The 14,666-nt window shown below is 35.1% G+C and overlaps 1 protein-coding gene across 2 annotated transcripts; it reads right to left on the reverse strand.

Annotated features, from left to right (window-relative positions):
• Positions 1 to 346: 346 nt before the first annotated feature.
• Positions 347 to 14,501, reverse strand: LOC114179310 (K(+) efflux antiporter 3, chloroplastic). Of its 2 annotated transcripts, XM_028065601.1 has the most exons (19): positions 14,120 to 14,501; positions 13,293 to 13,661; positions 12,498 to 12,599; positions 12,156 to 12,236; positions 11,777 to 11,878; positions 11,338 to 11,415; positions 9,183 to 9,251; positions 8,986 to 9,036; positions 8,256 to 8,369; positions 8,027 to 8,128; positions 7,794 to 7,928; positions 7,069 to 7,250; positions 6,841 to 6,976; positions 6,401 to 6,478; positions 6,223 to 6,321; positions 5,580 to 5,741; positions 5,096 to 5,185; positions 4,861 to 5,022; positions 347 to 859 (listed from the first exon to the last, which is right to left on the reverse strand). In XM_028065601.1, the coding sequence occupies exons 1-19, from the start codon at positions 14,153 to 14,155 to the stop codon at positions 635 to 637; spliced, it is 2,373 nt and encodes a 790-aa protein (XP_027921402.1). In that variant the 5' UTR covers positions 14,156 to 14,501; the 3' UTR covers positions 347 to 634. The 2 variants fall into 2 exon arrangements, with proteins under 2 accessions (XP_027921402.1, XP_027921403.1); XM_028065602.1 differs by lacking the exons at positions 347 to 859; positions 4,861 to 5,022 and having other exon boundaries at positions 5,096 to 5,201.
• Between the last annotated feature and the right edge of the window lie 165 nt (positions 14,502 to 14,666).

A 14,666-nucleotide genomic window follows, 5' to 3' on the forward strand; every position in this document is an offset into this window, starting at 1 on the left:
TAGTATAGATATAGAAATAAATTACAGAATACAAATTAATTTAAAACATTTTTGTGCTTGATTATATTTGTCATGAAAGCCACAGTCGCAAAAGGATTCTGTGCATTGTATAGTAAGCAACATGTGATTTTGCAAAATTTCACATCAACTGGTTTGTCAGATACTGAATTGGAACTTGGCATGTGACACGCAATTTGGATATGCTCCGTCAAAAGATTCTCTACAAAGGGAAGAAGTGACATTCCACTAATTTTCATTCTTATTTTTCAATGGTGAATCAATTTGCAAACTTCTTATCATCATTTTTCAACAGTGAATCTATGTGCATACTACGAGCACTGGAAAATAATTTTAACAAGTAGGACCCTATTATTTTCAGAAGTTTATACCACCTTAAACTGTTCATGACTTCCCAGAAGAAATAAAAACTATTTTAGAGGTGTTAAATCACTATACATTTTGTGGCTCTCAAAAGAATTGAAGTGAGCATCAGAGTTGGAATGATGCTGTTCTACAAGGCATTGGGATATTTCCTATACATATATTGTTAGCTCTGCAATGAAAATGAAAACTTCCTGAATCTTTCAGAATTTATTGGGGTTAGAAGAGAAAAATAACTGGGAAGAAACCCTGTTCAGGGCTCCTCAGCGCTTTCTTCACTATTTTGTTTGCTAAGTAAAACACCATTTCCTTCTAATTTCACAGCTTCACTAAGTTCATGTTCTTGTTCTTCTGGATCTACTTCCCTTTCATTTCTAACTGATGAAGCTTGATCTTTCTGATTCATTTCTGATAATTCAGATTCTGGTGAAGTTACTGCCACAGGAACACGTGCTTCCCTCAAGTCAGAAGCTTTCACCTACAGACACAACAGTTTCTTGTTATGCAAGTTTAAAAAGAACAAACTAGTAAAGGGTACTTAGTGTTGAAGTCTAGTTATGGAAAGATAATATAATGTCCTTGAGAATAAATTAATAAGGGACGCAGAAAATAAGGATTCGGGTCTTCTAAAGTAACCAACTAACTTTAGAGGGTAAAGTTACAAATACCATTATACCAGTCATTGAAGAGAAGTCAGCTGTAAAAGTTACATGCATATGGAGAACAAATTATGGATGTTTTGAAATATCAGTAGTTAATGTTCTTAATTAACAACTAAAATTACTTGCTTTAAACTTTCTCACTTTAGAAGAGACAAATCCATTGAAAAACAACAACACATCAAGCATGATCAGGTCACACAGAACAGCATGGCCAACGGAATTGAAACTTCCATAAGTCTCCAGAATTTTGCTGCGTTACACTGTATCTGTTGAGCTATTATTTCACTGTTGTCATAGTTGTCATCTTTAGTGTATTTTTCATATTTGGTTTTCTTTGATTTCTTGTATCTTAGATTCCATCTTATCCTTTTGACGAGCTGCAATAACTAGACTATATATATCCTCAGTATGTTGCTAATGATCAAGAAATGTGAAAGGCCTTTTCCAATACGGTCTTTTATCAGAAAATCAGCTTTTCCAATATCTGTTTTTGTTTTATGGTATCAAAGCTCGTACTTGGAGCTCTATTCATACTGCACACGGGTCATACCGGTGACCGAATATTATACCAAGTTGAAATCAATCTGAAAAAAAATAAAAATTATTACCCTCCCACGACTCCTTGTACCTGTGCAGCTAGCTAGAACATCTCACAATAAAAACTTCATCTTTCACTTTCTCAAAGGACTTGATGAATGATTCTTTGTTGTGTACTCTCACATTCTTCCTATCAAACCTCTAACAACAACCAAGAATTTATACAAGGAGAAAAGAAAACAACAAAAAAAGCAATCCTCAAGTAGTGATATTGTTATTGGATCTTTCCATGCTTCCAAAGGTCAGATGCAACTTTAGCCTCACTACGAAGAAAGGGAAAATTTGATAGCTCTAACTTTGAATCTGTGGAAACTAAAGAATTATTTAACTTTGACAAGACATGCATTGAAGGGGAAGAGGAGAAGGGATATTGTATTTTTTGTTTGCGATACTTTCCAACACTTCCCTCCCTCATGCCAGAGTAATTACCAAGATGATCTATAGGCTCTAAAACCATGTCAAATTTCAACTTAAAACCAATTGTCATTAAGCAAAGTTGCCCAACAGATATAAGCCACAGTCCAATATTGAGGCAAGCAATGTGGGACTTTCAAACACTTCCCTTCCACATATGTCTACTAAAACAGGCAGTCTACCAGAATAGGTGATTACTAAATGGGATGTAGGCTCGGCTACCATGTCAAATGTTATCTTAAACCAATTGATATTAAGCAAAGTTTCCCAATATATATACAAGTCGTACTCAAAAATTGAGCAAGCAATGTAAGAGTTCCCAACACCCAACCTCTGCAGATGTTTGTTAAACATGGCAAGCCTACCAGAATAGAAAATTACCAAGATGAGCTATAGGCTTTTAAAACCATGTTAAATTTCAAATTTCAATTTAATGCCAATTGGTTTAAGATGAAATCTGATGGCAAATAGCACACTCAACTACTAAGATTTCTCTTCATCAGCAAAAATATTGTCTAGACTTACTCTAATTATGGGTTATTAGATTCGAAATCAATCTCCACACCTAAGGGAACCACCCTTTGTCTCCAACAAGACTCTGGCAGTATGTTGCCTCATCCTTTACCCATTAGAATCTTGGTTCGTAACTTGATATACTTCACCAACAAACGTCCCAACATTGCCTTTGCAACATAATAGCCAAGTCAATTCGTGTCTGAACCAACTCAAACACATCTTTCTACTAGTATTATTAGATATCTCAAAAAATATCCAGGAAAGGGACTCCCTTTTTAGTAGAGTCTTCCATTTACATTCGTGAATTCAGTGATGTAAATAAGGTAACGTGTATTGATTCATACAAAGTCAATCATTGGGTACTGTTTCTTTCTTGGTAGTTCACTAATTTTATGGAAGGCTAAGAAACAAAGCACAGTTTCTCCAGTGATGTTGATTCATTCAAGTCAATCATTGGGTACTGTTTCTTTCTTGGTTGTTCACTAGTTTCATGGAAGGCTAATAAAATAAACAAAGCACTGTTTCTCGCTCATCTCTGAGGTTGAATGTAGAGTTCTTACCTCCACCACATGAGAATTACAATAGCTTATTAACCTTCTCAATGATCTCCATGTCAATTGTTCTTGACCAAATGTGTTATATTGTGATAATCAAAGTCTTTTACATATAGCTGCAAATCTATGTTGACCAAGCATTTGAATATTGATTGCCACATTGGTCGAGAAAAGTCAACAATGATTCATGTGATTGCTCTGTGATTCATCCTTCAATCAATTAGCATGCCTTTTTCAATAAAGCTCTCTCGCCAAACCTTTCGATGGCAACTTTTTCAAGCTTGAGCTAGATCACATCTTCCTACCTCTAGCTTATGGTGGCATCGGCAAAACCCATATGCAAGATCAGCCCACACAAAACAACAGGCCCAACAGAGTCTCCCAAAATTTGATGCATCATATTGTATTTGTTTAATTATTGTATCTGTTTCTTTATAAATAAGTGTTAAGATGGACTTTAAGTCTAACTCAATCCCACAAAACCGGCTTATAAGGTGAGGTTTGCACCTCACTTATATATTGTAAATTGGCCTTATCTCTAATCGATGTGAGACTTCCAACACATCCCCTCACGCCGAGGTATATTCATACCATGTTAAGAAGTGGACTTTAAACCTAACTCAACCCCACAAAATTGGCTTATAAGGTGAAGTTTGCACCTCGCTTATATACTATGAAATTGTCTTATCTCTAGAGGGGGTGTGTTGGAAGTCCCACATCGACTAGAAATAAGACCAATTCACAATATATAAATGAGGTGCAAACCTCACCTTACAAGCCGGTTTTGTGGGGTTGAGTTAGGCTTAAAGCCCACTCTAACATGGTATCAGAGTCAAGTTAGAGCCTATCCTAGCAAACTTTCTTGGACATTTTATTCCACCCGATATCGGGCCGCTAACGGACCACCCACTAATTTCTTGTCCCATGCACAAGATGAATATACCTCGGCGTGAGAAGGTGTGTTGGAAGTCTCACATCGACTAAAGATAAGGCCAATTCACAATATATAAAAGTGAGGTGCATTGACCCTAATGTTGTCACTCTCTCAGGTAAACAATATCCAATGTAAGCATTTTTGCTATCCCATAGCCCCCACACTCTCCAAGCCTATTTTGCTCTACCACTGCCCTGTCCTAGCCTTTTTGCTCCCTGGTGTGTACGTGTGTATACACACACAATATACAACACTGAAATACAAGTGGTATTTAATAAACTAAATTATTATATATATATATATATATATATATATATATATATATATGAATATATGCGTATATGTATGTATGGTGCTATTGATCAATAAATGTGAAAGGCCCTTTTCCAAAACTGTCTTTTATCAGCGCACAAGCTTTTCCTATATTCAATTTTGTTTTATGGACTCGCTTATCATGACAAGAACAGTGTAATCAAAGATAAACAACAGAAGGATCTTCCTCCCAATGCTTTCAAACATCCTTATAATGCAATGGAGAAACATGCCGGGGATGGGGTGAGGAGGAATAGCATTCAAAATGAAAAATCAAAAGTTTAAGGCCATATTACGGTTAAGCATAAGGAAACCAACAAAGCAACATCAACACAATCAATTACGTACTAATGTTTTTGCTTATTACTCATTACATTCTTTCCTCCCACTTTTTGTTAGATATCCTATTAAATTCAGATAAATCCATAAGACAGCTCATACACAACCATATTTTAGCATTTAGTCAAGACAAATCATTGTTTTGAAGTACCTGCAGTGGTTTCATAATATCTAATCCACGATTTTCAGGTTGGCCGACTGCTTCTTGAGCTTGGAGCTCCATGGAATCTCTTATTAGCTGACTCAAAAATGCTACATCATCAGACATCACACCAAGGCCTTTCAGCAGCTTAGAACCCAGGTGCAAGCTAGTCTGAAAGAATAAAATATTTAGCACCAGTTTCCTTTCCAAATATCAGGGGAGTGAAAAAACTTTTTGGCACTACCTCTGCATTTTCCAAAATGGCATCTGTTGCACCTGACTTTTTCAGATCTAATAGATGCTTTAGATCACGAGCTCTGGCATAGATTGGGATCTGAGGAATTTCATCACTAAGTATACAATTAAACCAAGAGAGAAGACAACAAGATTAAAGGAAGATATGAAACACAGTTTCAAATTTTTATCAGCCAAGTTACACTTAATAAAAACCTAACAAGTAGTACAAGTCCTAGTGCATCAGATACCCTTTGGTTTTGTTTATAACTTGGTAAGAGATTCTTATGACACATATTGGAGATTATCACCATTCATTTTATAAGCAAATTAAAAATATAAGCTAATCACATCATACTACCATAGTTGCATTCAGTTATAGAAACACGTTACTTCTCCCCTCTTGTGCACATATACATGCACGTTCTCTCAACCAATTGAGAAAAGAAGAAACGGGGCAGCAGTGAGGGTAGGGGGGTGTAAGAAATTATTACCGCCGGAAATGTCAATCTTAGCCTCTGAACAGCATCAATTGTCTTCTTCTTTCCGGTGTACATAATCATAAAAGCTTTGGGAGAAGAGACACCAGCAGATTGAAGAACATCAGGACGTGATCCATCCCCATAGACTATAGGGAAGCCAATTTTTCTAGCTGTCTGTCCAGCAGTTAAAGATGGGAGAATAAATTAAAAGAAAGTTTGATAAAAGAGATTGCAGTATGAAGGGTAAGAAATGATCATATATAGTGCTTTCATTCTCTTAATAAAATATAGAAAAGGAAAAGATAAGAACAAAGAGACGATAAATGATTGATGAGTGAACACTAAATTGGAAGACTTATAGTTGCAAATCATGCTATTTACAATATCCGTGAAATTTTAATTTTTAGAAGAGAAAACTGTGCATCAGATGTGAATATAAATAGAGAATTTGTCCATATAAAGAAGCTTGTCCTTTTGTTCCATGCTTCATATATGGTATCAAGAGAGAATGTCTGAACATCTAATTATTGCAGATATTCTAAACAGCAGATCTCTACCCAAGAGTTTCAAATAATTCCTCAGAAAATGAAAAGGAAAGGGTCTCATGAAGGTACTGATAGACAATAGCCATGCACAGTGCTCAAAATACACTGACCTTTACTACATTGGGGTCCAGATCAAATGCCACATAAGGCCATCCTACTTCATCACCTTCTCCTGAAGCTAATGGATTGGACAGGAAATTGGCAAGGACCTTTACATATAGAACAGAAGGAGAAAATTTAGAATTGAGTGATAGAAATGACAGGTTTTACAATGTATTGATGATCTACCTGGCCCATTTGTCCAAATCCAAGGATAACAACAGGTTCACTAGCATTGAAGTTAACAGTCTCCAAAGCTTTCTCGTTCTGCAAATAGTTTAGTCCTTAATTTACATTTGCAGTTAAAATGAAATCACTGGCTTAAGATTGAAGAAAAAGTTGTACTTTGTCCTATACACAATAGGTATACAAAAGAAAACTAATTGATGGTTTTGAAGAATAAAATCCACAGAGAATAAATTTTGTGCCATAAGTACCTACTTTAGCACAGTAAGTGAATGTTCTTGTATTTTTTTAATTACATTTCTTATGTATGACATTTTTTTTTTTTCAAATACACCAATATCCATCATAGCTACTTTTAATACTTATATGCATCATGCACATGTGCGTATGTGTCTTAGTGCACATAGCTGCCAAAATTGTAAATCTTGAAAAAAAAGACCTACATTCTCAGCATCAGATTTTTCTTCTATAAAACTAGCAGCCCTTCTTCCAGCTTCGTTCAGAAATGGGGTTAATGCCATCGACAATACAACAACAATGATGAGTAGCTTGTTGAGCTCAAGAGGAAGCACCCCAAGCCTGTTACAAGAAGCCACAAATTTTGATAACTAAAAAAATCCCAGTGTTCTCACTCAAATAACATCAATGCATTATATCAGATAATTAAGTACCTATTTGCTAAAGAGAAAACAACAAATCCAAATTCGCCTCCTTGGGATAGAAGCAATCCTATTCTTACACTTTCTTGTAAAGTAAGCCCAACACGAGGACCAATTGCAGTTATGATCAGTGTCTTTATAACAATTAAACCTCCCAAGAGTGAAAGTACATTTGGCCACTCTCGTAAAAGGAGCTGCAACAAAAACAATAATTATGAAGGGTAAAAATACATCTTTAGTTTAACAGTGGAGGGTATGTAATTTCACGCAAAAAGCAAGCTGTAAAGGATACATACACACACACACACATATATATGTATATATATTCGTTAATTCATATATCTAACAATGACTATTCGTTTAAGCTTCGTAAATTCATGAATCCAGTTGCATGAAAACAGATAAATCGCTTATATTTCACTCAAACAAGGACTGGATTTAATAGAATAACACAACGGATGTGTGAGTGAGCTGGTAGATGAGTATCCTCACTTCAAGATAACTTAAGGAAATTACCATTTACTACAGTATTTCAATTTATCCAAATACAACTTCATTATGTTACTAGAATGTTACATCACAGGTGAACAAAATCTTGGGCCTCTGTAGTTACTAGTTTAAAAACCTGATAATCGAAGTTTGCATTTATGCAGACACAACAGTCAAATTATCATAACAACCATGTTGAGAAATACAAAAAACCATGCTACACATTTATAAATAATAATCATATTAACCTGCATGTCAATTGAAGTTCCCGTAGTTAGAAAAAACAATCCAAGCAGCAAGCCTCTAAATGGTCTTATGTCAGCTTCAATCTGGGTCCTGAAGTTTGTCTCTGCCAAAATAGCCCCAGCTAAAAAAGCCCCAAGCTGTATTATGATATTACATAAAATTTTCAAGTTAATATTCAATTTTATGATTCTTCAAAATCCCTAATTAAAACCCGAAGCATTGGAAAATACAGAACCGTGTCACTAAAGCCCAAATTCTGTGTGCCTAGAGAAGTTCCAGCAATTGTCAGCAAGCAAAGAGCAACAAAAGCCTCTGAGCTCCTTGTATCTGCAACAACCTGAATTTGACCAAGATTTTACTGCCTAGAACATATAAAAAATGAGTTTGGACGCATTTTATTTCTTTGGATAAAAATCTTGAAATATATTTGATACTGACCATCTTGAAATATATTTGATACTGACCTCAAAAACTCTTCTGAGAATGTACTTTGTCCCAAGAGAAAGAAGACCCAATCCACCTAAAGCTTTTAAACTTTCTTGAGCAAGCGTGGGCCAAATACTCCCCTCAGTTATATTCTATAATGAAGACAGCACAGGATGAAGAATGAATGCAAAAGTCTATGCATATAACTATAAAAAAAAATAGTTAATTGAAGAAAATATAACAATCATGCAACATACATAATTGCTAAACTCAAATTTACAGCAGGTGAAAAGAATACAAAAGGACAAACATACCATGAAGAACATAACTAGCACATTCCTGTAACAAGGTGTGCACACAGACAAACACAAGCATGCTGACATATATTAAATGTTTCTACCAGATAAGTATTAAAACAATCTATATATAAAATTTTTGAGGAAAGTGAAGAGGTCCATATCTTTCACAACATGTTACAAGATTTGCAAGCTAAGAGTTTAGCATAGATTTTCTATTTATCTGGGCAGAAGTAACCCTTTATATATGTCAAGGACCACTATCGCATCCTAAGATCACGATCGATACCCATCATTTAATTATGTTAGAAAGAAGGGGAAATAGGCCTACAACTGATTAGGTCCATTGAGGATGGGTTTATTTTAGCAGACCAGTGGCTTCCAGTAAAGAACACTACTAAATCTCAATTGTTAACTCCATCAATTTATAAAAGAAGAAAGCAGAAATGCAATATGTTAAATTACATCTCACCTGGCTCTCTAGTATTGGAAGTATGACTAAAAGAGGAACAACGGCTAAGTCCTGGAATAACAAGTAGAAAAGGAACAAAGTTAATTATATCAATCATACAAGATGAGTCCAAACAACCACATTTCCTTTTTTTATAAAAAAAAAATTTGCATAGTTGGAGAATGAGACTGTAACATGCAAGAGTTTAAGACAAAAACCTGCAGAAGAAGTATTCCAAGAGTTGCTGAACCAAATCTTGTAGGAAGCTCACCTTTCTCTGCAAGAAGCTACAAATACATATATGATTGATAAGTTGAATTATCCATATTTAGTGTCACACATGACAGTGGATTCATGCATGGGGAACACCTGAAACAGGCTTAAAATTAAACCTTGGTTTCTTTTCAATGCAGTAAACAAGACAAGGTAATAGGAGACAAATAAACAAGGCTGGACAAAGAAGTTTACAAACCAAGAGATTGCATACTAGAGGAGGAGAATCATGATGTGGCAGAACTAAAGGACGAAAATGACATGGTCAGCTACAAAAGAAATTATATATATATATATATATATATGTGTGTGTGTGTGTGTGTGTATTTACGTATGCAGTGTATTACTATAAAAAATAATAACAACAAGCTCTTCCATTCAGTATTTTCTCCAAAAGTTACAAACTATGTTGGAATGTGAATACCGTTTAAAGTTCTTCAGAACTTCCTTGGATCTTTCAAAAGTCATGAAATTATATTTATTTTATTGAATGCATACAACGTTTCCTACTTATTGTAAATATGAAAAATAAAAGTATTAGCGAAAAATGTACATAAGTCAAAACATGGTGAATTTGTTACATTAAGTTACTACTATTACCAACAAAGGGAAATGAAAGTATAAATAGATACATCAGTGTTGGGTTTGGGCTCCCAACTATGCTAAGGCCCATATACTTGGTCAGACCCATTTGACTCACTTAGAGTAAGTGAGAGAGCTTTCAAGTCAGTAGAGTGTGAGAGCATTGAATGACCAAAAACACAACCAACAAGAAGAGAGAAAGGAGAGAAAATTGTGCAGATTTTTCACACTGTGCAGTCTCGGTAAATTGACGATTGCGGGTTCGTTAACCGTTGGATGGGGTTGAAACTTTGGCACAAGGTTCGCAGCATATGATTCTTCATATGACCATCCAGATCTTCAATCGGAGGCCTCAGGTTTGAGATATTGGTCCCGCACAGTAACTTTGTTTTAGGTATTTTTCTCACTTTATTCTTCAATTAGCAAGATTTGATGCTTTGTTGTTTGGCTTCATGTTAGCACTTGTTTGTGCAGTTTGTTAAGACTCATTTGTACACTCTTTTGATTATAGTGGAGCGATTTATTTGATCTGGAAGACCCGTGGTTTTTTACCCTATGCTAAACTTGGTGTGTTCTTTGATTGTGATTATTGTTGCCATTTTATTGTTGTTGATCCTCATAGATTCTTGCAAGTTAGGGAAAATTAATCCGTTGCATTATCTGGTATTTTGGTTGTGTTGTTATTTTTCCCATCAAAGCGGTATCAGAGCCCTTCCACTTTGTACCATTCAAAGCAACCATTTTTGTATTTGGCTCCATCATTCAAGCAAGTAAATATATAGCCCTAAACCAAGAGCTCTGATACCACTCTGATGGGAAAAACAACACAACCAAAATACCAGATAATGCAGCAGATTAATTTTCCCTAACTTGCAAGAATCTATGAGGATCAACAACAATAAAATGGCAACAACAATAATCACAAAGAACACACCAATTTTAGTGTGAAAAACCCCTCAATTCAAGGGTCAAAAACCACGGATTGTCCAGACCAAAGAAATCACTCCACTATAATCAAAAGAGTGTACAAATGAGTCTTAACAAACTGCACAAACAAGTGCTAACATGCAGCCAAACAACAAAGTATCAGATCTTGCTAATTGAAGAACAAAGTAAGAAAAATTTCTAAAACAGAGCTACTGTGCGGGACCAACATCTCAAACCTGAGACCTCCGATTGACGATCCAAACGGATAATGAAGAATCATATGCTGCGAACCTTGTGTCAAAGTTTCAGCCCGATCCAACGGTTAACGAATCCGCAATCGTCAATTTACCGAGACTGCACAGTGTGAAAAATCTGCAGAATTTTCTTCCCTTTCTTTCCTCTTCTTGGCTGTGTTTTTGGTCACTCAATGCTCTCACACTCTACTGACTTGGAAGCTCTCTCACTTATCCTAAGTGAGTCAAATGGGTATGACCAAGTATATGGGGCCTTAGCATAGTTGGGAGCCCAAACCCAACAATCAGCATCATGTCTTTCATGCAAACAAGGTGAAGAAATTATACAAACAAATACCTGTAGAACAAATGCAGATGATGACAGAGAGAGAGCAGCACCGATTACTACAGCTTCATCGACACTCCTTATGTTCACCTATGAATAGGATTTTAAAATTAATTAGATAAAGCAATGAAGCCTCTTCAAGTTTTATTAACATTATACTTTTTCATATCCAGCCATAATCATTTATCTATATAAGTAAACAATCATCTTAAAATATTAAGCTGTTAGATGTAGGTGTACAGATGGTTTTATGTGAAACATGCTCCCAAATGCAAAAGACATTTTAGTGCAGAGAAAACAAACCACCCTTGACTTTTAGTAGACACTATAATTTAATCTGTATGTGTGCATTCTGTCTGTCTCTGTGTCTCACCAGAATGACTGTAATTTATAAACAACTAAAGGGTACAAACATAAAACTAGGAAAAATTGTTAGATATAGAAACCTTACCAGGTCAGGCCTAGAGTGGAAAAGGAATTCCAAAATTTTTGTTCCAACAGCTCCATTTGGAGGAAGCTCAAAAGCAGTAAATGCTAAAGTAGACAGTAAAACCTACAGAAAGTGTTTAAATAAAAATCAAGACAAGGACAAAAAAAGCCACAAATCTAATTTTATAAATTTTGAAAAAGAAATCAGAATGCTCCAAAAAAAGTACTATAACAATTATAAAGAATGAACAACTAAAAAAATAAATCAATGGTAAAAATAGCAATCATCTACGACAAATATATAATCTTTAATATAGATGAAGCTAAATGATGAATAACAGAATGAAAACGGCTTAAGAAATTTTCTTTACATGCCCATTATCACTCCCAAAGCATCATACCTGAGCCAATCCCATTCCAAAAGCATATTTTGCGAGAGCTTTTAGACGTGCAAGTGAAAGCTCTAAACCCATCTCAAACAGCTGAAAAGAAACAAACATTTCTTCAGAGAAAATATACAGCATGTTTATCTGAAATTTTTTTAAGGATTATACACCATGAAATTGATGCCGGTGAGACTTTTAAAAGGTTCTTCCATAGCCACCAATCATAGTTTAATGTGCATAACACCACACCATACAACAATTGTGAACAGAAAAGTGGTTTGGATCAAACAATGCTATTGTCGAAATTTAGAAAAAACTAAAAGCAATAACTAGAGCAGCTGCAGTAACGTATCTTACCAAGAAAAGAATCCCCCATTCGGATAAAACTTTAACATCTGTAAGGTTTCTAATTAAACCAAACTGATTGAGTACCACACCAGCACAAAAGAAGCCAAGTATCTGAAAATAACAACCATTAAATTGATTTCAATTATTAATATAAGAAAGTAAATAGATAACTAAGCCTATTCCTGTTATGCGTGAGATTCAACATGTATGTTCACATTGTTTTTACTCTTTAAATAAATTCAAACTAATTTCTAAGTAGAGCAATTAATTTCAAACTAATTTCTGAGTACAACAATTAATATGAAACTAAACTACAAACTAGATCTTGTCAGCGATAGAACTGCAATCTCAAATTCATAGAAAAGAAAAGATACCTTCTAAATTTGTTTGTTCCGTACTATGATGAGAACACATATAATATTTGATAACTGATGGTAATCATATCGTACACAACCTCCAAAGCAATATTTGTAAAAATAACTTGAAGACTAAGATTTCCAAGTAGTTATTTTGTGATGTATAATAAGTATCTCCAATCTATAGTTATTCAAATCATCATCAAACCTTAAGTTGTACATCCTTCTCATCTTTTGATGCCTGTGTTTGTCTCATTTACTTAGAGAATGCCTTCCTTAGTCTATTTTGGCTGACCAAACTAGTTCAGGAATTTAACTAAACTAATAATGCAGAGCATTACATGTCAATGAATAATGCTTACGATCATTGAGATGATATACATCATACTTTCAAGAGCATAACTTCAAAAAGGAAAAGAGAAAAAGCTAAACTCCAAGAACTTCTTACAGGACTGGCTTTCAGTGACTTGAACACAGGCACAATTATGACTGTCACAGCCAAGAAGGTAAGAGTGTCCAATCCTAAATCATTGATTACATCAACAGCTCCAGCAACATCATAGGCTACATTTGTTTGCAGCCGTTCCCAACGTGGCCTATACAAACCTTTCCAACCAGAACTTAAAGGGGCATAGAGAGGAGGCTTTTTAAAGAAATTTTCTGACACAGAACTCCCATGAAATATCCCATGATTAGCACCATGTGGCAGTACCGGCACTTTCTTGTTGACAGAATAAAGCACAAAAATAGAATTTCTATAAACTCGAGAAATAGTATGAGAGTAACCCGGACTCTTCTGTTTGGTAAGGTCATATCCCTGCAGAGAAACAATATTGCAAAAGAACTTATGCAACAAGCAACAATATGAATTAGATTATGCAACAAGATTAATTTACTCTAAAATTTTGGGCCAAACTCTTCCCTCTAAACGGCCTTTTAAGTATGAGGTTCCAAATCTTCATAAGCTCTTATCAAGAATGACTTGGGTTTTTCTCAAGAATTGAAGTGTAACAGTCAATACTCAATTCTCAGTTCCTGTCTTCTCAATGGAAGTAGGAAATGACTCTATTATTTGAATATGCACTGGATTCGATTCAACTTCAAAGTTTAAACATCTTCAACTTCTATATTACTACATTCTTGAAGAAAAATGTACAAGATAGAAAAGAAGTTTTCTTGCAGCTTGATATATGAACAACTCAAATAGCATGACCCTCCATACCCAACTAACCCAAGAATGATATAACCAACGAAATGCATAAAAAGAGATGTTACCTTAAAGCTTTGGCACCAAGCTAAAGACTCCAGCATAGTGGCAGTGCTTACAAAGCAATGAAACACAAGTTGAGAAAGCTTACTTGCGTTTGTTTGTTCCGCTTATAGACACGCAAAAGAATTAGAAGTATGGTGAAAGAAAACAAAAGAAATAATTGATCTTTTGAGTGTGCTGTGATTCGCTGCCTCAGAAAACAGAGGTGGAAAAAGGCACACGTACACGTAGGAAGCTGTGAAAGATAGAAAACTCCGCAGGAAATGAAAGGGTTCGTAGAAAGAATTTGCATGATCTTGGAAATTTTGGAATATCAATAATTGGATAAGAGTAAGTTTGCGCGAATGGGTGAGCACCACAGCCACAAGAATTTCAGTTTCACTGCTGTCCGATGTGGTTTTCGTGGATCACAAACGCTGTTCAGATTCTTAAAGTCAGACGGCACGCATTTTCCATGTGGCTTTATTTTCCATGTCATTATCCCAAAGAGAATATTACATGCTTAAATTTAATTTTACTGTATTTTGCTTAATAAATAATTTCTTGTTTTAA

The sequence above is a fragment of the Vigna unguiculata genome, chromosome 3, assembly GCF_004118075.2.
Source record: "Vigna unguiculata cultivar IT97K-499-35 chromosome 3, ASM411807v1, whole genome shotgun sequence".
NCBI lineage: Eukaryota > Viridiplantae > Streptophyta > Magnoliopsida > Fabales > Fabaceae > Vigna > Vigna unguiculata.

What these genes read in the sequence shown, in the direction of transcription:
- LOC114179310 (XM_028065601.1), bottom strand. Translation starts at nt 14,155, where the DNA reads ATGCTGGAGTCTTTAGCTTGGTGCCAAAGCTTTAAG. An exon ending in TTGGAATACTTCTTCTGCAG is followed by an intron (nt 9,037 to 9,182) that starts GTTTTTGTCTTA and finishes TTGTTATTCCAG; the next exon opens with GACTTAGCCGTTGTTCCTCT. An exon ending in TTCTCAGAAGAGTTTTTGAG is followed by an intron (nt 8,129 to 8,255) that starts GTCAGTATCAAA and finishes GGTCAAATTCAG; the next exon opens with GTTGTTGCAGATACAAGGAG.